The sequence below is a fragment of the Pipra filicauda genome, unplaced genomic scaffold (assembly GCF_003945595.2).
Source record: "Pipra filicauda isolate LSUMZ 115617 unplaced genomic scaffold, ASM394559v2 scaffold4_size7858003_pilon, whole genome shotgun sequence".
Lineage (NCBI taxonomy): Eukaryota > Metazoa > Chordata > Aves > Passeriformes > Pipridae > Pipra > Pipra filicauda.
The window spans coordinates 6,326,240-6,350,843 of NW_024104643.1; the positions used below are offsets into that span (position 1 = coordinate 6,326,240).

The following is a 24,604-nucleotide window of genomic DNA, read 5'->3' on the forward strand; positions in this document are numbered from 1 at the left end:
GAACAGGAGCAAACACAGGGATGCAGGGAAGGGAGTAACTGTTATGTTTCCCATGTGGAAGTTGCTCATTAGGAGGAGATTTTGGCCTTCGGTTTTTACTATCAGTGGGTTCTTCAATAAAGCCCAAATCCGCTGCCTCAACGTGCTTGGTGGTCCTGAAGGGAGTAACTAGTTGGGAAGTTAAGAGCTCGAGTAATTCAAATGTGGCCACGTGGCAACCAGCACATTCCTTGCTTTTTGGTTTCACAGAAGACCAGAAGCAACAACCTCTTATTTGGAGTGAAACAGTGACTCCAGAGGCTGCAAAGAAAGTGAACCCTCCCAAGGGACCCCCAAACCTGCCAGGTCAGACACAGGCGCTCCAGCACCACAGCTGGCTCTCTCCAAGGGCTCCTCCTGCCTGACCCCAAGGCACAGCCTGGGGTGGGAGAGAACAGCCATGAGTGGAGAAAGGCAGCCCACAGCCTCACACAGGGCACAGGCAGGAGCGGGAAGTCCCCCCCAATAAACACGTCCCTCTGGGAAAGCACATGAAAGAACAGGAAGCTCACACGCAGCAGTGACTCACACACAAAATTACCCACCAGAAAAAGCTCTTTTCATTCCCATGTGAGCCCAGCTTCCAATCACCGCCTCCAGCACAGCCAAAACACAACATTCAGGACCATTCCTTCCTCTTTATTCACAAATCTTTAGAATGAGGAAAGGGTAGCTGGGGAAAGGCAGAACTGTATTTTCTTCTTCCTCTTTCTCAAAAGGAAATTCAAATGTCCTGGGAGAAAAAAAGGGGGAGGATCCGGGGAAAAAAAGATTTTCCAGATTCATATGAAGAGCACTCCAGTAGCAGGAACACAATGATGAAAATCAAGATATTTAAAAAAGTTTAACTGGCACCCTTTTGACTCAATATATATATATATTAAAAAAAATCATCTTCTGCCTTCCTTCTTTTGGTCTTTCAGTTATTTATTCACTTCTGTTCTGAAGGCGTTTGCTTTGTTTTTCCACATTTCTTCCATTCTTCTGGTACTACTGTGTCCTGGAAAGAAAAACCCCAAAAATTAACTCTTCCAGGCAACAAAGCACCTCCTTGCACAGTAAAAGTGTCCCCAAACCCCTCATCTTCTCTCAAAGAAAGTTTGTCAGACAAGCTTCCCAAAAGCAGCTTATTGGAGTGACAAAACCAGTACTGTAAGGGAACGGGGGATGGAATTCAAGGAAGATGGAAATGGTCAGAAAAAATGAAGGTTAATTCCTGGTGCAAAAGGTATGAACAAGCCTTTTAAATTGTAGAACCAAACAAAAAAACCCAGGCTGAATACAAAGCCTGGAGATACCTCAACTTCTACTTTTAACAGGGCCAATCCACCTGCTGGGAATCATTGGTCCACGTAAACACAAAGATCTTCATGTCCCCAAGAAGATGATGTAGTCTAATTTAGCACAGCAGATCCAACTTTTTGGGGTTCTTTTGCCAGACACAAGCATAGCTATGGATGCAGAGCTCTTGACAGTCTATCCCTAGGACGTGGTAACAATACACTCCTAACTGATGTATCTGGGGTATTAGAAAACCCAGCAATGAGAAAAATGCTTGTGACTGCATACAGCAGCAAAACCTAACTTAAGGTTTGTGGATAATAAGTTATTTGCAAGATCCTAGGGCCTGGCACAGGTTGCCCAGAGAAGCTGTGGCTGCCCCATCCCTGGAAGTGTCCAGGGCCAGGCTGGACGGGGCTTGGAGCAACCTGGGCTGGTGGAAGGTGTCTCTGCCCATGGCAGGGGGTGGAACTGGTTGATCTTTAAGGTCCCTTCCAGCCTAAGCCATTTTGTGATTCTGTGATCTTCCAGGATTACTCACAGCCCCTGGTGGGGCTGAGACACAGAAAACATGCAAGCTGTGAACACACTGGTGAGGCACTTGGTAACACAGCCCTAAAAAGCTGAAAAACACAGGCCCAAAGCAATGTTAAAAAGAAGCATCCAGGGACCTGAACAGCACACCAAACACAGTCAGGATGCAAACCCAGCATTTGTTTAGTAGGACAAGAGACAGCCATCTCCAGTTCCTCTCCAGTAACTTGCTGTAGCTTGTTCTGTGCTCAAATACCTCAAAACGCTCCAAGGAGAGAAGAGACATTAACAGGGTGTTTTTCTGAGGGACATGATGCCAGATTCTTCACGTGTAAATTCCATGAAACCATCCTCCACACTCCCTGATCTGCACACAGGTGCTGCCCCCACAGTGCACAGACTCCCACACTGGTTTTGTTTTGCACCAAAAAACCTGAGCTCCATTCAATGCACTGTGTGTGTGCCTGGAGCACTGACCACGAATGTGAGAGAAAGCAAATGCTCAGGAGATGCACCAGTGCAGCACGTTGTGCAGTGATTTGTCCCATCACAGGAGCCATCCCAGATGCTCTCCCTCTTCCCCACAACAAACCAGTGCACTGAACAGGGAATGAAGCCCCCATGCACACACACTCAGAACTGGGCAGCGTGTGGAACGCCGGCAGTCCTGCCTCCTACACCACTGTGGATAGAGCAAACTGGGACCTTACCTCTTGGAACGAAAGGAAATGAAGGGCTTTGTGCTGGTAAATGATCATGGAGACCTGTCACACAACTGTATGGAATGGAGGAGGCTGGGAGCTGCTGCTGCCTGAGCCATCATGGCCAGTTCACTCTAATGGGAGGGTGACCCCGGGACTGGGTCGTGTTCTCAGCTGAACGAGGTGGAGCTGACCTGGCTTTGCTGCAGAGCTCTTGCCACCCAAAGCAAGGGTGTAATTCAGCAGGCAGAGTGCCTGGCAGCTGAAGAACCAGAATACTGTGGATGGGGATAGGCAATACCAGCAGCAGGATGATGAAACAGCCATTTCCATCGCATCCTCCTCCAGCCAACATTACCAGTAATTTATTTATGGGAACGATAATACTATTTAAACTAGGTTTATTTCATCACCTGAGAGCTGCTTGGTGCTCAGGACAGCATATTTACATGTGCACATATCACCATGCAGATTTCAGACAATTAAGGAAATCACACAAATGCAATTTAGTCTCAGAGAACACGTACTGCTATTATGCCAACCCAGCTGCAGCCAAGGACCAAAGCCCAGTAAGCGATGTTGGGAGGAAGCAGCTTCAGTTCACATATCTTTTTGCAAAAGGAGTGAGTGATGAGGTGAAATGAAACAGGCAGCATGCCCAGGAAAGGCAAAATCCAAAAAGGCCCTTACTTCCTGAAGAGCTGGTCACTAGCAAACCCCCTTTTACCGCAGCGTTCTATACTTTGCCAACCTACTGCTCTGCTCTGCAGCGATCCTGCCAAAAGGAGAGAGGGAGAGAGGTTCAGAGAAGACAGGAAGGAGGAAAGCAGCCCTGCTCCAGGAATCAGAGCCAGTGACAGAAATGCAAAAAGCAAAACCAGGCCTTCTGGTAACTTCTGTAACAAGATGGTTTATACAGTCCCCCTCCCTTCCCACGCCCACCAGTCGCCTCCACAGCTTTGCCTCAACGTGCAATCCAGTTAATTGTCACTGCACCTCAGCCTCTGAGACAGGCAGGCAGTGCCTTAACAAGAAGATGTCTTTTTGAACTTTAAAGTCATGTACAAAAGGTTTCACTTTAGCCTCAGGTAGAAGTTTTACTTTCAAATTTGCCATTGTAGTTGCAGCTTTGTGTCATTTACAGCGAAAAAGCAAACGGACACCCCCTGCAGTGGTTTGAAGCAGGTACCAACCACCTGCATTTATGTGCTAACAGAAGCCCTGGTTAAGCAAAGATACTCAGAAATTAGCTTCATTGTATTATTTTCCCCTAAATCTGTATCCTAGGCAATCTGCATTTAATAATGATTTTATCATTACTCTTCAAAGGAAAAAAAGAAACATTATTAAATGACATAACACAGTGCTGCTGGAAAGAAAATCACAGTAGGAACTGTTGTGCTAACAAGATAGATGCCACAGTGGAGAGGGCTGGATATCCAAAAGACCAAGGCTGAGAAAGCTGGGAAGACACTATGGAAAGGGTTAATTACATTAATCATCCTCCCTGCTAAAGCCATGCAAGTTGACATGTTTTAAAGACAACAAATCAATACAATCCCCCTTAAAATTATTATTTTTTTTTTTTAAATCTCTTGTCCTGGTTTTAATGGAGTGCAATCAAAAAAAGTGAGAACCCAGGGATATCTATGCAGATAGGTACGTAGGGATAAGATTCCAGCAACTCAAAAAAGGGAAAGTAAGAAAAGCACAGGTCTGATGGCAAAGCATGTCAGTAAGATCATCTTCAAAACAAAATGCTACATTAGTACTAAAGGGCTAAAGCTTAAGTCTCACATGGAACTGTGTCTAACAGAAGTGAAGGAGGGGGGTGGTGTGTCCTCTGATCAGTGCACTGCACTGGAAGCTTGGGTCAGCAACCTGCTGGCTGCCCAAGCCATGGCAGTCATGAGGCACTGCACGGCAGAAGACACAAGTGTCCAGAATCAGTCCAATGCCAGTACAGAAATGAATCCTGTATCCCTAGTTATCTAGCAGAATTTTCCCTGGGTTTGCTTGTGCGTGTTGTCTGTTGCTGGAAGGTACCCCTGCCCTACCTTCCTCCCCTTAAAACTTTGATCACAAGCACAGCTCCTGAAGAGTTGGGCCTCTCCTGCATTTACGGTGCCTTTCATAATTTAACAATATTCTAAGAGCTTGACATACCATGTAGTAAAACAAATCTGTCAGTGAATGTGCCTTCCAAACGTGGGCTTCTTCATGTCAAAGCACAGACACCTCCACCCTGTGCTGGTTGCTCCAGCTCGTGCCATGTGGCCCGTTCTCTGTGCAGGAGAGAACTGCCCTGCTCAGTTCAAGCCCTTGTTCTGGAGACAGGCAGGAAGGTGGGACTGAGCAGCCCCCCCCCACACACGAGGTCTAAGGACCCAGAGCAGCGTTTGCTGCCCTCTCAGCCACTGGCACAGGACAGCACCACGGACTCCTCCCCACTGATGCTGAAAGCAGCTCCCTCCTTACCTCTTCACAGCTTTCTGAGCCAGCATCCTGTTGCCTGCCAGGAATGTGATGCCACCCAAAATGGCCAAGTACTTCAGCGTCTGGAACATGTTGAGCTGAGTCCAGTAGACATACATGAGCCCCAACATTGCTGGGAAAAAAAAAGACATGGCTGAAACTGCATTTCAAAGACCAACCATTTGTTATCCTCAGAACAACTGCACTGCCAGTCCTAAGCATTTGGTTTATATCTCATTTCTGAAGCTCTGAATGGCAGATTCAAAGACTCTACATTATTGCCAGGGAATTATGATGTCTGGGCCTCCACACACAAAAAACATGTGATGGGACAGCTTGCAACCAACCCTCCTGTGGCAGAATTATGGACATATTATAGACATAAAGGGGTATTAAAAAGAGGAGGTTACTCTGGATTTCAATAGGGGATATTAACCTTCATACATCTGTAGGGGCTTACAGCTTTATAAAGCTTCCACGACACTCACTTGGACTGAGAAACACAATGACATTTGGGAATCGGCAGACCCAAAGTTGTCCCAACCTGCTGTGTTTTTGAAATTCTACCAAGACATTAAATAACTGTGACCAAGGGCACAATAAAATTGATGAAAAAACTTGGTCCAGCCAAAAAACCAGAAGTGTTCTCATGGGAAGAGCTTTAAAGAAAAGATGTAGCCTTTCCCCGCCAACAGAGTCCCACAGGTTTCAATCCCCACAGAACCTCCCTGCTCACAGAGGATAATCATGCAATAAAGAAAGTGTGACCTCTGGAAATAAGAAGTTCTATTAAGTACAGATAAATGGTGTGAGAGAGGGGCCCGGATAATGACGGCTGTTATAAGCTGATGGCCAAAACAGGTTTATCACCATATTAACAATCATGAAAAGCAGGAAGGCAGATGGAAACAAGAGAACAAATGTTATGCTGTTATGTCATTATAGTTAATAGACCACGAGCCCATTAACCACAGGCTCTCATCTGTAACTCCCAGGTGAGGAGGTCAAACAAAGCAGAAAGCCTCTGACACTTACCAGCATGTCCCATGTGAAAAACAATGGTGCTGGGAGCAAAGCTGAAGTTGGAGATGTTGGCACCTATCTTGATCCACTAAAGGGAAAAAAAACCAAAATCTGAGTTACAACAGCCTTGTGAACACAAGCTTTTATTTTAAACTTCAGTACCTTTCAAGCCTGTTTGCTTTAAGTCCTTCAATGAATTCTCTGTATTCAGTGTATTCTCTACAGAAGCACTTGTAAACTACTATAAGAGTAGTAATTTGGCTAAAGGTAGCACTCCTGAGCTCCTTTAGTGAAAATCTCTCCTGCTGCTTCTGACTGCCCTAATGCAGTTGCTCAAATATCCTAAACTGATGAGAAAGTACTGCTCCAAATCTAGATTGCAAAAAAACCCCAAAACCTGACATTGCTATTTCTATCCAGCTGAGTTAATTTCAATTTAAAAGACCAAAACAAAAAGGTAAGGTTCTCATTTTGGACTCAGACAAAAACCAGCTACAGATACAAGATGCTTGCTCATAAAAACAATTGTAGTTTTTGGAGTACAAAAGACAAAGGCATGAAGGATGGGAAGCAGGAGCAGCAGCAATAAGATTTTTTATTAAAGTGTCATCAACGTGTATATTGTGAACTCCAGTGAGCAGGGGACTGAGTGCCCACTTTCAGTGAGACCAGCTAATGGGAAATTACTCTTTGAATCAGCTTCATCTTCCAAAAAAGGAATAATTTAACTTGCCTCAGTGAGATTTTGTTTTGCATTAAGTTCAGAACACTGCCCTAATGATACAATGAGTAGCAGTGGATTGTTTCAACTACAGACACTCCAATATTATGTCCATAAATGGGAATCAACCTGATAGGATTAAGTAACACAGATTTTGTGATAGATTTATTATGTGTGAGGCAGAATCCCTGCTTTTTTCCTGTGGAAGTTTAACGTTACTTAATCTGCCCACTGTTATTCACCATCCCCAGCTGAAGCAGACTGAAGAAACCCATCCACCTACTTCCACTTGGCAGCAGTGTTTTTCTGTTTTGACTATAAACTCAAACAACCAAACCAGACCAATGCCCTGCACTGACATTTGCTAGCTGTAACTCCAGCACTGCGGTGCCAGTCATGATTAACCAGGAGTTTTAGTAAGAGTTGAACTGCCCAGTCTCCTAAAGTGACTCTGGACTGCATGGGAAAAGGTGATGTTCCTCTGGGGCCCAGTTCACTCACCAGGATGAGCAGCAAAAGCAGCGGGGAAAGAACCAATGCTGTGAAAGTGTTGGAGACCACCGTGGGAGGCCTCTTCTCAGGTTCCCTGAAGAGGTGCTGCAAACAAACAAAACCAACTCATGAGTAGGAGTATTCCAACAGAGCAGCTTCTCAGCTCCTCAGAGGAGCCCTGGTGCTGTTCCCACACATTCCTCTGGAAGAGAACCATTCCTCTTAAGGCAAAGACTGACTCTTTAGTGTCTATTCTAGTCTCTGCACATTTGATCTCTTGCACAGTTAACTTTTCCTTGCACTCACAGAAGCACTTGTTCACTTGACACCAGCACAGATGGCTGGAATGAAGCAGAGACCTTTCTGGTGCTTACCCAGTCACCTGGTCAAATTGTCATGTCTGAATCTTCTCAGTGACACAAGTTGCTCTCTCACAGGTAGGACACACAGCTTATGTATTCGTACTCCAGAGGACTGCAACAAAGTTCCTTCCATTAAGCAGTAACTCTGGTCTTCCTCAAATTACTTTACTTACAAACAAACTATGATGAGAACTAATAACAACAGTAGGACTAGCCACCCATATCCACACATAATTTTGACTGTACCTGGATTTCAGGTTTAGGAACAAAGAGGTTCTTGGACTGAACTGTGGATGGGGCATCCTCTTCTGGGAATGTGATCACAACATCAGCCTGAAATGAAATCGTGCAGCTTCATGAACTTTGACCTTAATGTATTAATAAAAGTTATTCCATTACTGTGGCCTATTTCCTTATTTGCCAATCTACCACTGACATGATTTTTACAGGTACCTAAGAAAAAGCCACCAGATTTTTTAAGAAGCAGCTTCTCCTAAACAGAGGCAGTAATCACCCACAAACAAGAATTGGACTTATTTCCAGCAGAGAGAGAACAGAAAGGTTAAACATTGAGAACTTGCTGTGAAATTACAATCAAACCCATAAATGTTCTGCAGTTTCTGCTCCACCACATGATGAACTGTAAGTTCATTTCTGTCCTGCTCTGATGTTTACTTCAAAACTTAAAATGAACCTCAGAGCCCATAAATGGCCAGAAGGATTCTGGTTCACTACAGAGAACAAAACATTTGAGCTTTTTTCTTCCAGGTCTGTACCATGCCCTCCTGCTAGTCAGACTGCCAGTAACCTCAAAACCACATCACCCCAGTTCCAGCTACATACCACATTCCAGAGGATTGGATTTTCCAGAGTGGCATCTCCAATGATCAAGTAAAGAGTGTAGGTACCAGAGGCAGAGTCAAATTCAGTCTTTCTTTCAGAGGTATCCAGTTCAAATTTGTACACGTTCTTGTTATCTGGTTCTGCAACAAACACCACCTCCTGGCCAGTCTTCTGGTTGTGAAGTCGGACAAAAGTCTGAAAGGAAGGTTGTAACGTTCAAGGGCTTTTTCAGCCAACAATCTATATTAAAAAAATCAGAAGTGTGCTTTTACAGTGCAGGCTACCTACCCTCACTTTGTTGAGTTAAATATGACACAGCACCAGAGCCAGATGTTTCATTTAACACACACACAAAACAAATGAACTGAATCTCCCATCTACTGAGATCAGTGATCTTCACAGACCATGTCAGAAACATAAGGCTTCTCAAAACCTATCAAATCTTTTCAAGAGCAATTGTCACCCGAGGTGCTTCATGATGGAACACCCTGGTGTCACAGCAACGACAAAAATCCATCCTAACCTGGTGAGGGATGAGTTCAGCTCCACTGTTCACGTCTATCAGCTGGAAGGATAAAGCAAAATTCTGATGGCTGTCAGCAGTGAAGGAACCCTTGGCTTTGGCTGGGTAAGCTACCCTAGGAGTTAAAAACCAAAGAGGACTCAGGTGAATCTCCAAGAGAAGGTCTGGCGTTGAGAGAAACCCAGGCTCCTGTCTGGAGCCAGATCTGCCTTTAATGCATCACACCCACTGTGTCATTTTACCTGGTTGTTTTTGGCGCAATGCTCTGATCCTTATCCACAGTAGAAAGATCTACATTAGTAATCCCAACTTCCGTGGAAACTTTTACTTTCAGCTGCAACAAAACACAACAGAAAATTACTCAGAGCACTCCACATACACCAGTTAGGGTGAAGTTCACTGCAGATGCTTCTGCCCCCCTTCAACAAAGAGGGTCTTACCCTAAGCCCAAGAGAGAGCCTAACCTGAACAGAATGATCTATAGCAATTTACCTTCTGGCAAAGCTCCTGCACCAGTCACTAACCCTAAGCCACCCTCTTCCTTCCTGCACAAGCAGCCAGCTCTGCAGACTGCTTCCACCAGCTCCTCAGGCATGCTGGAATTAGCTGGCCTTTGGAGAACTGTTTTTAATGAAACAGTCCAACTATCCAGATCCAACTAGTTTTTCTTTTGAACTAGCAGAAACTAGCTATTAGAGATTACATCACGTGTGGTACAACTTCAAACTGCATGTGCATTTGGACTTCTGCTTTCCGGACAGCAACTGGAGACGAGTGGTCTCTGGACAGCAACCAGCTCTGCCTCTCTGGGCTCCTAAAGCCCAACAGGTTTCTGCTGATTTTATTACCAGCAGACAAACGCCAAAGCATTCCTGCAGCCCTGCACTCTGTTCAGCAAGCTTTCCTTCAGAGCCATAGCATTTATCATTCAGAGCTGGGCAGCCAATAAAGCCCTGCCATTTATCACACTCCTTTGTGCTAAGTGCAGTATAAACTCCAAGCAGAGAAATGACTTCCTGCCCTCTCCCCAGCCCCAAACCACAGCCCATGTAGGCAGTGAGCCTCGGTGGGTTTGACTGACTTCAATCCTTCTCTCAAACATAAGCAGTTACTGCAGTCTGTAGTTTTTAATTAGCACATTTGTTCTCACAGCTTACAAATGCTCCCCCAGAGAATTAAAAGTTTCACTGCCAAGATATTTTTCATCTTACACTACAATTTGTTATTACAGGTTTGCTCGTGTGAACCAGCCCCACGCCCTCAGCCTGAAAAATAATTCACAGGGAACCTGTGGGAAAAATATGTAAAAACATTAACTAAACCATTCAGGTCAGACTTCAAATACAACCATCTTGGCAGTTCCTTTACAACAAAAAGTGTAATTTAAGAGAGAGGTTACCCCTGAAAATGGATCCATTAACATGCAGATGATTTAAGCTAACTTTAGCAAAGCCCTACTTTGTTCCAAGATGGGAGCAATGAAAGATGGACTAATGAAATATTAATTTTAAAAAAGTTATGTGAAGGCAAATCAGAGCTGCCGCACACAGCCCCTCCAACAGCACAGTACACAAACATCTCTCAAATATTTTAATGCCAGGAAATGTCATCTCTGGCGGAGTAATAACCCACTGGTTTAGCTCATTACTGTCAAAACGATGGTGCATTAAGGACAATTAATGCTAATAACAGTAAGGAAAAAAAGCAGTTTCCCAGCAGTCCTCCCCCATAACAATGTGTCTTATTAGCAGTGGTTCTCACAAAGCTGCCAGTGCTAATACATTCCTAGTGGTGCCTCCGTGTGCCAGCACCAGCTTAAGCACAACAATCCATCCCCTTCTGGCACCCCTGAGTGCCATTACTACTGCACTGGCAGCATCAACTGGATACTCAGAGTAAAGGTTAGCAGCTGTAAATAAGTGTCTTCTTCCTCCGCTCCAAGCTGAGTATGTTGGAAGATTTGAAAAGCTAATTGTTTCCTTAAATAGGTGATTGAGGGCAAAAATTAACCCTGGGAATAGAACTCATTGGAGAGGAGCATTCTCAGCTGCTGACACTGAGGTGACTATATGAACAGTCACTGGGGGTCACACTGCTCACTGTAACAAGCTTGAGGAAAGGAAAACTGAGCATTTATATAAAATTGTATTTCAGAAAGATTTGGTCTAACAGCTTTGGCCACCAAAAAAGGGCTATGTATGCATGAAAAAAAGACTTTGTTTCCATTTACTTTGGTCACTGCTCCTCCACTAAAAAATCTTCAGTATATACAGTTCAGAGATGCCAAGAGACTCCCTGGACTCTTTTCTAGGGCTCTAGAGCTTATACAGACAACAGGACTCAGCTTCCACACATCAGGCAATCACCAGACAGCTGGTAGCCAAGCATTGAGATTTACTGGCTCAAATCCTGAATTCTCTGAAGAACTAACACTCTTAATAATAATTTTGCAAAGCTACTTTGGGTTGCCACATAAACACTTGCATTGTTACCCTCTGTTCGTATGCTGTCAGATCAGCATCTAAGTGATAAGTCAGGTTTGAAATTTACACAAATCCCTTTTGATCATATATTAATCTAGTTACTGGTCATAATCCTGAGTCAAAATCCAAAGTATTACAGAAAAACATGTGATAAAAATCCCATACAACTAGCAACATCCTTCATGGATGTAAATAAAATGCTGTTTCAGTGAACAGGCACAGAATTAAAATGCCATCAAAGAGCACACCCACCTCCACTTTGTTAGCAATAAATCGCTTATCTCCATCTACACTGATAGAGAAGTCATAATATCCACTTGCAGGTTTCACGTTCATGAAGTTCAGCTCAAAGAAATCCCTGTAACAAAAAAACCCAAGGTGTTAAGAAGCCTCCAAATATGTGACACTAAGCAGGCAAAACCCCACAATATAAAACTGACATTGCTAAGTGCAGCAGGAAAAGAATTCTTCAAAGCTGCCCCAAAGTCAGAAGAACATTGGAATTTCCCACTCCCAATCAAAAGAAAAAGCAACAGAAATTCACCATCACCGTCCAACGTGCTCAGTCACCCCTCACCAACAAAACACAACCACAGCATTTTGAGTTTTCCATCACACAGACATTTTTCTGGTGGAAGAATACATAAGGAAACTAAGTCCAACACTGATTAAGTAACACCTGTTTGCCTTACAAACTGTAAAAACAATCTTATTTTCTTACCCTGACAGAACAAATGGTGTCTGCTGAAGAACAGTGGTTTTGCTAGACACAGACTTGGCTTGGTCGAGCTTTACAGAAGCTTGAGTCAGTGGCTGGGACATAACATTGGTCACTTGTAGCTACAAGAGAAACACCAGCATTTCTGTGAAACCCACTGTCCCAGGAGGAATGCAGGAGCACAGACAACTCGGTACCCCTCTGTACTCCAAACCAGAGTTCTCCCTCACCCACCATCCTGGATTCCCTCGTTCTTTCTCACATAACAGGGAAAGGTGAAGCCAGTAACAGAGCTGACTGACTTCTCAAGGAGTGTCTGGTAAGCCCTGGGTAAGCAGAGATTCCTAAGAATCGCTGCACAAAAGCACTAAAGATCTACTGGAACCTGAGTCCTGGTATCACCTTACACAGCCAACCCAGAGCTACAATACAACAGATTGAGCCAAGATTAGGGCTAAGGACTCACCCTGAGTATGGGCTGATGGTGAGACACAGCTGCAGGCCCCTCGGGGACAACGATGACAGGCAAGTGGAAGCGGTTCTGGGATAAGGAGCCTGCAGCACAGGCAACACTGAAGGCCTCTGAGAGTGTCTCAAAGTTTTTCTTGCTAAAGATTGCATTCATCAACTGGATAATTTGATCCTGAAAAAGGAAAAGCAAATCACATATAAGCACCGGCAGCTTACCACAACATTGCAAACTGGCTCAGTGTAATGTTATTAATAAAAACATCATTCATAAAGACTGTTTAATTTTCCATTTGCTTTAAAAATAATTCAAGTTATTCCAGAGGTAGTTAATTTTGGGTTACCTCATATCACGTGTGCATTCTTATTCTTGGCTGGGAGGTTCCAACCGCAATGGCTGTAACTGTGCTAGAAACAGGCAAAACCAGAATTTGGGTCCACCTCTCCAAAGGATGTGTTTTGGAACAGAAGATGTTGTCAGCTCAACTACCCAGACTGCATGTGGCTACAAAAAGACACCTTGGCTCCAGGAGCTTTACAACTGCCTTCATACAGAGGAGCAGGACCAGGCTCCATGTCCTGGCTACCTGCCAGGCTGGGAAGGCCACGGAGCAGTGATGCAAAGCACCCCAATGGCTCTGGAAGGAGCCAGTCTAGACCCATGCAGGCTTATCCCCTTAGGCTCAGCAGTGTCCTCAAGCTAAGAGGATTAGCCTTAAAGCAGTACCACCAGGAGCACAGAGCCAGCTCTGGCTCTGGGATGTGCCAAAGCTAATTTGTTCTCTCCAAAGGAGGAGTGGGACTGCATCCCCCCAGCTGGTTTTGCAGTCTGACTCAGGAGGGTCAGTGCACCTGTGCCACACTCTGCAGGCTATGCCTCATTATTCAGCTTCTTCCATCACTCCCTGCCAGTCTGGAAAACAGGGACTGGCTACCTGCACTTTGATCCAAGCAAAGGATTGTGGGGTAAATTCTAATCAGAATGAGTACAATCAAACACAATCCCCAATAAAGCAATAGGCACACAACTTAGTGACCTACAAAGAACACTTTTAAATGAAATCCACTGCATCTCAAATTTTCACCCTCCTGCTTGTACTGATGAGCACCAAACAAAATCAAAACTGGAGAAAGCATTCAGACAAATGCTACAGAACTCCTGCACAGTGCAAATCCTGCAGTGTTTTTCATTTCTTTGGAGGGTATGGCATTGCTCCAGACATGAATCAGCAACTGACACTCTCATTAAAGTTGGGGGGGGAAGGGAATTATTTTTTCAAGTACTACATATTGTTTTTTAAAGACAGTTTTGTGGTATTCCAGAGGCACTCTCACCATTCACCAGAGATAAATAGCACTTCTGATAGCACAATTCTGAAACAACACTAAACAATTTTCCTTAATTGGCCTTTTCTTTTTAAGTATCATTTGGATGCTGACAGTTGGAATTGTGTGTAGCAGAATCACCACCTCAAAAATGACATCAAAAGTACTTTGCATTAGTTTGTTTGCCAGCAGCGTGGAAGAGAGCCAGGAATGAACTCAGGTGTCTTACACTGGCTTCAGTCTCAACCCTGCCACTTCGGCTCATGCTTAAGGGAGCTGTGATTCTCAATCCAAAGTACATCAGACTCTGTTAACTTGGTGTGGAAAAAAAATTACCAAGTGGATGGCTTGCAGTAATGATTTCTAGCTCAACCAAACTCAAAACAAATTTCCAACAGTCTTTCATTTTAGACAAGTTTTTGCTTTGCTTCTATACATTTGAAAAATAAAATAAAAAAAAAAATCAAACCAAATCCAGCCTGTGATCTTGAAGTTGGAATTTCCTCTTAGATACTGTTCCTTAGCACTCCCTATGAGATGTCCCTTTTTGCTGAGTATGCTCATTATTTTTTCCAGCAGGAATTCTCCCTGGTTACACTGGGCTCTTGCACTGCACAACAGGGACTGGGCAGATCCTTTCTGTGAGCTGGAGTGTGCATGGGAGGAAAAGGCAGGTACAGACCTCCTTCATTGCTGGCTCTGTACCCACGTGGTCTGACAGCTTGTAGGCAGCAGCAACAAACAGGGCAGTAGTCTCAATTCCTTCTTCAAACTGCAGGTAAACTCCACCCAAGTCATCCAGGCGAGCAACAAGATCCTGACAGAAAGAGTTATTAAAATTTAAATTGCATTCTAGCAGATCCACAGAAGTTACCTCTGCTGTTAGGCCTGTAATCAAGAATTACCTGTATGGGATCACTGATGTATTTTGTAATAGTCATTTAGAAACAGGAAGAAAGAGAAACCTCCAGCCTTTGGTGGATTTAACTATAATTAAATGTCATGACTTTCTATGTTTCAGTCCACTGTGAAACAGATAAAAGAATTATCTGCTTGAAAGGAAGGGCCAAGCCAAGCCATATCATGCAGCAAGCAATTAGCCAGGTTGGTTTTTCATTTTGTGTTTCACGTTAATACATATTTTAGTACTACAGAAGTCTAGCAAATTTCTGAATAATTAGAGAGCATAGTGTGTTCCTACCTCGATCTCCTCAACAATGCTACTTAGATCTGCCTGCTGGGACAAGTAAGATGCTGTCTCCAAAGCCTGGATGGTTCTGAAACAAGAACAAACGAAACCAAACAAGTGTATGATTATTCCTTCCTTAAAAGCCAAACATCATTTAAATCAGAAGAAATTTCATTTCCTATTCTGAATGAAGTGTAAAACAGCTGTTCTTGCCTTCAGTTGACTCAAGACAACGAATCTAAAGTGATTTTAGCATGAACTGAGCATTCACTACAGAATGTCCCTTTAGCTGCATCAGCACTGCAACAAACTCATAGATTCAAAGGCGGAGAAGAAACCAAACTTTGATCCCTGCACAGCACAGATCCCAGACTTACTACTGAGGCTTCCAGGAATCCATTTTTTTAGTCCACAAAGCAAATATTAAAGTTTCCCTTTCTTCCCCAGCTTTTAAGGGATGCTTTATTCTCTTGTTTCACAGTAAAATTATGAAATTCTTGGGTGATAAATGCCAAGATGCCTTCTGCTTACTGGCACATATTTTCCAGCTCACACTACAGGCACCCCAACCTACAAACAACAGGGCTGAGGAAGAGCATTGAGTGTGCTGCAGCCATAAATGACAAAGAAGCATGGCTGGGTATAAATCAAAATTGTTGTCAAGCTTTTTAAGAGGAAGTTTATTTGGGATTCAATCTCTTTCTTGACCATTATTCTTGAACCAAACGGAATATATAAGTTCATTTGCAAAATCACACAGAAAATAGTCCCAAAACATATTTTTCCCCAGAGGGACAACGATGAACTGGAGAAATACATCAAATGAAAACACAACACTCTATTACATCTGTATTACAACCATTAAGTGTTAAAATATTCTTTACTCCAAAATCCAACTGCCTAGAGGATGAACAACGAATCATTTCTGTCAGAGACTTACGCCAGCACATTTTCTTCTTTGCTAAGACGAGCAGTAAGAGCACTAAGAGCTTCCTGGGATGCTAAAGGAAGGCCAAAGCCACTCAGGGCACCAACAGCATGGAAGATCTGGGTGATGGAGGAATCCTCACTGACAGCTGCAAGCAGCAGCTCCCTGGTCTCATTTGAGATGGTGACCTGAGGAAGAACACCGAGATTCACACTTGAAAACAACACAGCCTCTCACCGCTGATTCCCTCCTGGAGCAACGCACTTGGTGAGTTACTGTAAGCTTTTAGGAAAAAAAGCCCTTTATCATTCATTACCTTTTAGTGTAATTACTGAAATCCCTAAGTTTTGCTGTCAACTATCAGTAAGTCAGGGTAATCCAGGATTCAGATTTATCCTGCTTTTCACGTGGCATCACATGATTGTGTAGTGGATGGTGGGACTGATGGTAAATGGGGCTCGGATAACCCACTCCAGTCCAGCAAGGGTGCTCTGCATCTGTATCCAGCAGTGTTCCAGCACCAGGATTCACATCCAAACAGTCTGTTATCCACCCAAAGAGTCACTAATTGACACGGGTCCTGAGAATAAAATGTGCTGCCTTTTTTCTTAGCCACCAGTGTTTAACTGAAAAACATCCCCTCAGAATCACCCTGGACCAAATACTTGTGTTGTATCTTTACACTTTGCCTTGTGTAGATTACGCCCAGTATTTACCTAAGGCATAACAGAGTACAACCCACTAAAAGAAAGCAAAAGTAGAAGCTATGCATAAAACCAACCCAAGAAAAATATCAAGGCAAGTATTTGCTCATCACATGAGTCTGCAGAGCTCAGGGCTCCACACTCACCTCACAGCCAGACAGGACTCGGATGGACTGGGCAGCATAGAAGAGGGATTCAACACTGCTGGAGTCCACGTGAGACTTGATGAATTTGCAGGCAGCCTGTGAAACAGAAACAGAAGTTAACTCCATCCCTGGAAAGGTGATGGAACAGCTCATCTCTAAGCACAGGAAGGAAAAGGAGGCTATGAGGAGTAGCCAGCATGGATTCACCAAGGAGAAATCATGCTTGACCTATGTGACAGCCTTCCAGGAGATGATCTGGAAAGTAACTCTGTGGAGAAGGACCTGAGGGTCCAGGTGGACAAGCAGCTTCCATGAGCCATCAGTGTGCCCTGGGGGACAAGGACCCTAGGATGCCTTGGGAAGAACCCTGCCAGCTGGCCAGGGAGGGTGACTGGAACAGGCTGTCCAGAGAGGCTGTGGAGTCTCCTTCTCTGGAGACAAAACCCATCTGGACATGATCACACTGTGCAACCTGCTCGAGGTGAAGCTGCTGCAGTAGAGAGGCTGGACTAGATGATCTCCAGAGGTCCCTTCCAACCCCAGCCACCCTGTGATATATGTTCAAGTGTTACACACAGCTGTTATTTTTCACTACCTCCACCTTTTAAATAGTCTAACCCTGTGAAGAAGTGCACTGTCCAGAAAAAAGCCTCACCACTAAACCTCAAGAACAAATAAATAATTACTGTTTACCTCCACAAGCAAAGGCTATGCTATCATGAACTAATAAAAAACTCAACCACAATGACACAAAGGAAAGCAGCAATTCCCAGTGTAGCCCACAGGTGACCAGTAACCAGCCACAGCAAGGAGTAAACCACAACATCTTCAGGAAGCTCAGAGTTTATGGTGCAAATGTGCAACACTCAAAGAGAAACTAAGACCAAATGGTTCAGAACCCCTGTTCTAATGAATCTATGAGGAAAGAACAAACTTGTATTTACAGCTCATGTGTACAGGTAAACATGACTATGCACATGAGCAGATGTGCCTGTGTGAGGAACAGAAAACCTGCAATATTTAAACTAGAAATTCACGAAGACATAACACAGTAAGCATCATGTTGATACCACAAGCCTTTGTGGTGCTGGCACACAAGGGATCATATTTTATAAGCAGAAGTGGTGTGACCTGGCTGAATTCAGTACTTGAACTGAAACAAACTAATGAGAGCTCTCTTTAACAGGACAGCAAGGCGAACGTGCCACAGGCAGGGAACTTCTTCACAAGGAGGTTAAACAAATACTGATACGGAGGAGGGAGCCCTGCAGACACCATTTAGAAGGCAGGAAGTGTAGGAGCGCCCGTGGCACGTTACTGCCCGGACAAAGGCGCAATTTATGCAAAGAGCACATGTACGAGAGCCGGTAATTACCACTGATTGCTCCGGCCCTTACTAAGGACATTTACATTTCCCACACGGTCCTGTCCAAGCAGAGCTCGCCGGACACTTTCGTTACACCTCGTCTTTCGCTGCCGAGCTGCAGCCCCTCAGCCCCGCTCACCTTCTCGTCCGCCACCCGCACCCCGAGGCTGCCGAGCCCCACGATGGAGTAGTAGGCGGCCCGCACGTCGGCGAAGGGCCGCTCCAGCGCCGCCCGCAGCCGCGCCAGGTCGCGGGCCGTGAGGCGGTGGCTGGGGGCGAGGGCCCGGGCACCGGCGAGGAGGAGCAGGAGGAGGCTGAGCGCCGCCGCCACACGCAGCCGCGGGCCTGCGGAGAAACAAGCGAGTTAGTCCGGGCCCTCCCCGCGGTACCGGGGCCGCGCCGCCCGCCCCAGCCCGGCCCCGGCCCCGCCGCCCGCGCCTCACCCGGCGCCGCCATGATGCCGCCCCTGCCCGCGCCACGGCGCCGCTTCCGCCCCGCGCCCGCCCCGCCCCGGCGCGCACCATCGCTCCGCCAGGGGGCAAGAGGGACGGCATATTTTACGAGAGGAGCCTCAGCCCCGCGCACGTCCCCTGCGAACACCGAGAAACTGTGAAAGAGAGCAGGGCGAGCGGGGAGCGGGGCCGCGGTGGGGCCGCGAGGCAACGAGCAGCGTCAGCGGCTCCCCCCCGGGCGGCGGGAGTGGTACGGGCCTCCCGGCGGGCCGCGGGGGCGGCCCCTGGCGGGGATGTGGGCTGCGCTGATTGGCCAGGGCGCCTTAAAGGGGCCGCGGCGGGGAGGCGCGTGGGGTGCCGGGGTCGTGTCGCGACACGTCATGTCGCGACATGCCACGTTGTGTCATTCCCTGGCGTTTTCACGCTGTATACAGCCATGCCGAGCCGTGCCAGGCCATGGCGTGCTGTGTCACACCGTGTCACGCTGTCCGTCGCTATGCCGTGCCACGCTGTCGTTGCACACCGTGCCCTGCCCTGTCGGACTGACACCGAGCGTCCCAAGATCTGAGCCAACAGATGTTGTATCTGTAGCAATATAGATACAATAGCAAATAGGGGGTCGAGTACCAATTAACAAAAAAGTTATGTAATTTGTAACCAATGAATGCTGATGCCTTTGTTTGCTGAAATGCAGCCATGGTGGGAAGGCGCTTTCTGCCACACTGGAGTGACCTCCAGCTCTTAATGACAGCTGATTGCCACCGGCAAAGCCATCGACTCCTCGGCTGCTGATGGCCAGAAGCTTTTGGGGCAGAAAGGGCAGTGTCCCACTGCATATCTCCTGGGAGTGGGCAACTCCGACAGCCTGGAGTGGGCATCTCCTGTGAGCTTCATCAGTGAGACCCCGGGAGCAGTGCCCTCACCCCTGGCATAGGGTTCATGGTGAGGGAAGGAGCTCCCTGGGCAGCAGTGAGGCATCAGGAAGGGCATTTGGGAGTGAACAAATAAATTTGTGCAAGGCTGCTCACTCAGATTCAGCAATGGAGACACGCAAGGCTTTAAGGGATTGTTTCAATGTCCCCTGCTTCAAGGGAGCCTTATTTTCCATCTGTTCATTTCTTCCCCCTTGTTTTTCCCTAAGTACCAAAAAAAACGAGACAAAAAAAGTTAATGTAATGTGAAGCCCCATCTCTGCTGTGCAAAAACCCAGTTAACTGAGCTGGATTTCCACGGGAATAAATAAAATAACACCATCTATTTACCCCATGTTGATTATTTCAGATGACTCTTGGGAACAGCCATGGCCACGCTATTGGGGTCCCCAAGTCCCTTCAGCAAAGCAATGCACACATCAACATGTGTGCAAGCCCCTGGGGATGGGCAGGTGGGCCTCTGGGTCTGTGTCCCCCCAGGGGACACAGCAAGCCATGGGTGATAGACACCCATCCCATGCTCACTGCCCTCCTGGAAGGCCCCAAAATCTGGGGGAAAGGGCTGTGCTTCCTCCTGCAGAGGGCACTGGGAACTTGTGCTTTTTGCTTTCTGGGAAAGATCCCCTGGAGCTGGTGCAGCTCCCACTGACACATCCACCCCGCTGCCTCTGCTCGCCCTGGGGTTTGGGGCACTTGGTGTAACATGGATGGGGCTCTTGGCCTTGCTGGGGGAAAACAAGGAGCCATGGAGCTGCTTAATGTGGAAAAGTCACTGCTGAGAATTCAGGCTGGTCCCTGCTCTGCCCCTGCTTCTCCCTCTGTGCTGGAGTGGCTCCTCTTCAGGTGACACTGAGGTGTAGTGGGGAAGGTTCCCTGATGGTTTATAAACCACAGCCAAGATGTGCTGGCCACAGGTTGGTTTCCACAGGGCCAAAACACCAATCTCACCTAAATCCTCCAATTATTGAGCCTGAACGTGTTTGACCACCTCAGCACAGGAGATGCTCACGGCACAGATGGGTACCCATGGCACTATCCATCATGGATGGATACAGGCACCCATCTCTGCTCTGAGCATCTCCCACGCTGAGGATGCTCCCTTGCACTGGGTTACTCCTCTCCCATTCTCCCTGGGAGATGTAGCTCCTCTGAAATGCATTGCAAAATCCTGTCACTGAAGCTTTCCTGGGGGAAGGAAAAAAATGTCCTTCATCAGAGTGACTAATTTTGCTATTCTGTCTGAGAAAAGGCTTTTGCTTTGCCAAGTTGGGTTTGCATCACATCAGTCACATTTCGCAGTAACCAAGTGACACATTTTAACCAGCTAGGCTGGCATTTCCCATTCCACTGCCCTTCCTGGAGAGAAACCGAGCTGAGGGGAAGATGTTTTGCCCACAACTGGAGCAAAGCCAAACTCAAATGAACTTAAAATCCTTTGGGAAATGGCATTTCTCTTCAGTTCAAGTCATCAGATGAGTCTTTGACCTTGCCCTTGCCCTACTCTAGTCCACATGAGGAGATGCCCACACAATCCCTAGGGATGCTGGGACCCCTCCAGGAGGCTGCAGGATGGCTGACCCCACCACTGCCCTGGGGGAAGGTTCCTCAGGGACCACAGGGTGTCTGGCTGGCCCCAGTGCCTTCTTCCAGGGCTGAAACACCCCACATGCACCAGCCCAGCCTCAAGAGGAGGCTGGAGACCCACAGCTGAGCTCTTCTGCTGTGATAGATGGAAATGGGAAGGCTTTTTTTTTTTTTTTTTTGAGATGAGAGAGAAAAAGCTAAAGGCCACTTGTGCAATTAAGTGCCTTAAATGTGGATTTTATTTCAATGTAATGGGATGGTTATTGCGCATAAGAGAAGAGCCAGATGGTTGTTAAAACCACATTTACTAAGTTCTAATAACTGTGCATTTGACCTGCAGCCTATCAAGAGCTGCAATCCCTCATTATAAAATACCTTGGGAGTGTCACCTGGGGCAGAGCCTCTGGCTGGTCCTTGCTGGGACCTTTGGACAGCAGCACTCGCTGTTCTGGGCAGGATTTGGCCTCGGGGCACAGCTCTCCAGCCACAGGGTGCTTTGCCTGGTTCTATCTGAGCCTCAGCCGGCGATGGTGACAAGGACAGAAGGACGAGGAGATGTGCAGGGTAGTGGAAGGTCTCTGAACACCCAGGGCAGAGCTCTCTTCTGCTGTCCCACTTGGTGCCAATGGATGTGGAAGAGGAAGCGGGGAGGGTGGATGATGGAGAATAGTGGGTGGAAAGTGGAGGGCAGAAGATGAAGGATGAAAGGTGAAGAATGGAGGATGAAAGGTGAAGAATGGAGGGTGGAAGGTGGAGACTGGAGGAAAACTCTGGGAAGAAGCTGGGGTGTGGCTCCTCCTTCTCCCCCCATGGGAGCTTTGCTTAAACTCGTGCAGGCAGGAATGGGGTGAATTTACTGCAGGTCCCATCCTGCACTGCCTCCCCACAGCTGGTGCATGCAATGCACAGGATCCAAGCAGCTCTATCCCTGTGTTGGCTCCGAGGAGGGCCATGCACAGCACCAGCCTCCGCAGCACCTCTGGGCTGGATCTGGCCCCCGTGCATTCCAGGGGAGCTCAGGACAAGCAGGGGAGGGAGCCCCCAGACCTGTGGGCTGTGTTGTGGCATCCCTCCCCCCAGCTCTGCCTGCCAGCAGCACAGCCAGCCTTCCTTCTTTGGTAAAGGCTCCAACAATTCCCTTTTTAGGCTTAATACCACCGGTCCTGGGAAGGAACGGGAGCGCGATCCCCAGCCCGGCTCTGGGTGGAGGGGCTGCCCGAAAGGGACACAGCCCCTGCTCCAAGTGCCTGCAAAGAGCTTTCCAAGACAGCCCTTCTTCAAGGCTTTCCCTGGCTGGCAGCTCCTGCTCCACTGAAGAGGCACCTCTGGTCCCTGCTCCACGGGAGCTCAGCTTCCCAACCTGCATTCCCATGAACACACCTCACCTCGGCCAGCATGAAGGTATTGCTGTGCTGGCAGGGGCCTGCTTTCCTTATTACTCCTGGAAAGCTCTCCCTGATGAATCCCAGCTGGGAGACTTTTTTTAGGTCTTAATAAATTGTTGATATTCATTTCTCTGCAGAGCCGTTTGTCCTCCCCTCCCCATCCCACTCTGTGCCCCACCAGCCACCCTGGCAGGAGGGATGAAGGGCTGCCAGGCTGCCTGAACCCAAACCTGATTCACACCCCTGAGTTCCCCATTCCTTTGGAGCACTGCCTGCTGTGGGGCTCTCCCAGTTAGCCCAGTCCCTCTAGGGGCAGAGAGCTGGGAGGACTGGAGGTGGCAGTGCCTCCAGCATCCCACATCATCCTGACAGCATTCCCAGGACACAGTCCCCACATGAGCCCTGACAGCATCCCCAGGACACAGTCCCCACATGAGCCCTGACAGCATCATCTCCTGTTAGCAGAGGGATTTACCAACAGCCCCCCACTGTGCCACCCCAACAATGCAACCCACATCCCAGCACCTCCCAGCCCTGGGCAGGGGGATAAATGGGAGCTGGGAGCAGGATGGGAACTCATGAAAGCCTTCAACAGATGGGTTTGTTTGCATTGTTCTCATTGTGCATGTTGAAACTCCCCTGTTTTCGTGAGATGGTGTCAGATATGGGCTCCTTGGCCAGATTCCCTCTGCTGCAGGGAGGGAGATGGAGTGAAGGAGGTGGGAGTAGCAGCAGAAGCTGTGGGGAAAGGGAGGCACCCATCCAGTACACCCAGTGAGCTCATACACCACCCTCTCCATTGCATGAGATGAAGTGGACAGGTGAAATGTTACCACTTGACCTGCTGCTTTTCCTGGGTCACTTTGGCTCCATGTGTGAAAATCCCTCCCAATTATCAGGGCTCACCTCTCCAGGGGTGGCTCTGGAGGCATTCCCACTGACAGCACGTCCCTGCCCCACCTGGCCCCCAGGAAGGGGAGAAACATCTCTCTCACAACACCCTCATGGACCTGGCCCCATGCAGAGGCGGCTGCTGAACCCTTGACAGCTTGTTTAGATACAAAGCAGGGGAAAGGGAATGGCCAGTTCTGCCTCTGTGAGCCCATGGAAGAAAAGCAAAAAGCTGGCCCCTAAAAGCAGCACTCCAGCTTGGCCGCCACAAGGAAGCCTCCCCCACAGGCAGCCCCCAGCAGCTGCCTGGGGATGTATCCCACCTCCCAGGCCTGGAGATATTTCCCATGTATTTGGTACAATGAGCCACACACAACTCCTGGTATTCCCTCCTTTGGGGACGTGCAAGCAGCCTAAAGTTGTGCCCCTGATGTGGAGAAGATTTGCCCATCTTCCCCCCACGTGCCCTGGGAACAGTGGCTGGGGAAACTTATGGGTGCTGTTGGAAACTCATCCCAGCCAACTGCTCCCCAGACAGGCTGGAAATCCAGAGGTTTTGGAGCTGGAAAGTCCTCCAAGAGGTAATGCTGGGGTCTGTGCTAGATCCACTCAAACTCTGGGAGCAGTAGCTCTCAGATACAGCTCAGCATCGTGTTCCTGCCGGGGCTGTGGGTACCACTGCTGAGCAGCTCCAGGCCTCCTCCATCCTCCACACTATCCAGAGACAAGGAGTGTAGTTATTCCCTGCTCCTACAGCACTTTTAGTGATGAAATCCCCAAGGGTGAGATACTCTGGCACATCCCAAAGTGTCTCCAAAAGCCTTTTGGAAAGCCCTGCTCAGAAAGCAGGGAAGGTGGACGGCGATGGTTCAGCACAGGCTCCAAAGTGACGCTGTATCACTGTGGGATATTTGAGCTTGGGGTCCTCTCTCTGTTGTAGATGAGAATAAAGTCATCACCACCCCTTGCACTGCCTCCTGCAATGGATGGGAAGGTCCTTCCCAGTGTCCTCCTGATGGTCCCAGAGAAGGGACATGG

The 24,604-nt window shown here is 47.3% G+C and overlaps 1 protein-coding gene across 2 annotated transcripts; it reads right to left on the reverse strand.

The window, feature by feature from the left end:
- Nucleotides 1-657: 657 nt before the first annotated feature.
- On the reverse strand, nt 658-18,801 carry RPN2 (ribophorin II). Of its 2 annotated transcripts, XM_027732477.2 has the most exons (18): nt 18,766-18,801; nt 18,462-18,667; nt 16,957-17,052; nt 16,119-16,294; nt 15,191-15,266; nt 14,672-14,806; nt 12,662-12,838; nt 12,199-12,317; nt 11,730-11,835; nt 9,237-9,328; nt 8,995-9,109; nt 8,472-8,666; nt 7,875-7,961; nt 7,276-7,371; nt 6,066-6,141; nt 5,034-5,163; nt 3,246-3,330; nt 658-1,039 (listed from the first exon to the last, which is right to left on the reverse strand). In XM_027732477.2, exons 1-17 carry the CDS (start codon nt 18,776-18,778, stop codon nt 3,279-3,281), a joined length of 1,947 nt encoding a protein of 648 aa, XP_027588278.1. In that variant the 5' UTR covers nt 18,779-18,801; the 3' UTR covers nt 658-1,039; nt 3,246-3,278. The 2 variants fall into 2 exon arrangements, with proteins under 2 accessions (XP_027588278.1, XP_027588279.1); XM_027732478.2 differs by lacking the exon at nt 3,246-3,330.
- Nucleotides 18,802-24,604: the final 5,803 nt, after the last annotated feature.

What these genes read in the sequence shown, in the direction of transcription:
- RPN2 (XM_027732477.2), bottom strand. An exon ending in TTCCTAAACCTGAAATCCAG is followed by an intron (nt 7,372 to 7,874) that starts GTACAGTCAAAA and finishes GTTTGTTTGCAG; the next exon opens with CACCTCTTCAGGGAACCTGA. An exon ending in TTTTCACATGGGACATGCTG is followed by an intron (nt 5,164 to 6,065) that starts GTAAGTGTCAGA and finishes TTTTTTTCCCAG; the next exon opens with CAATGTTGGGGCTCATGTAT.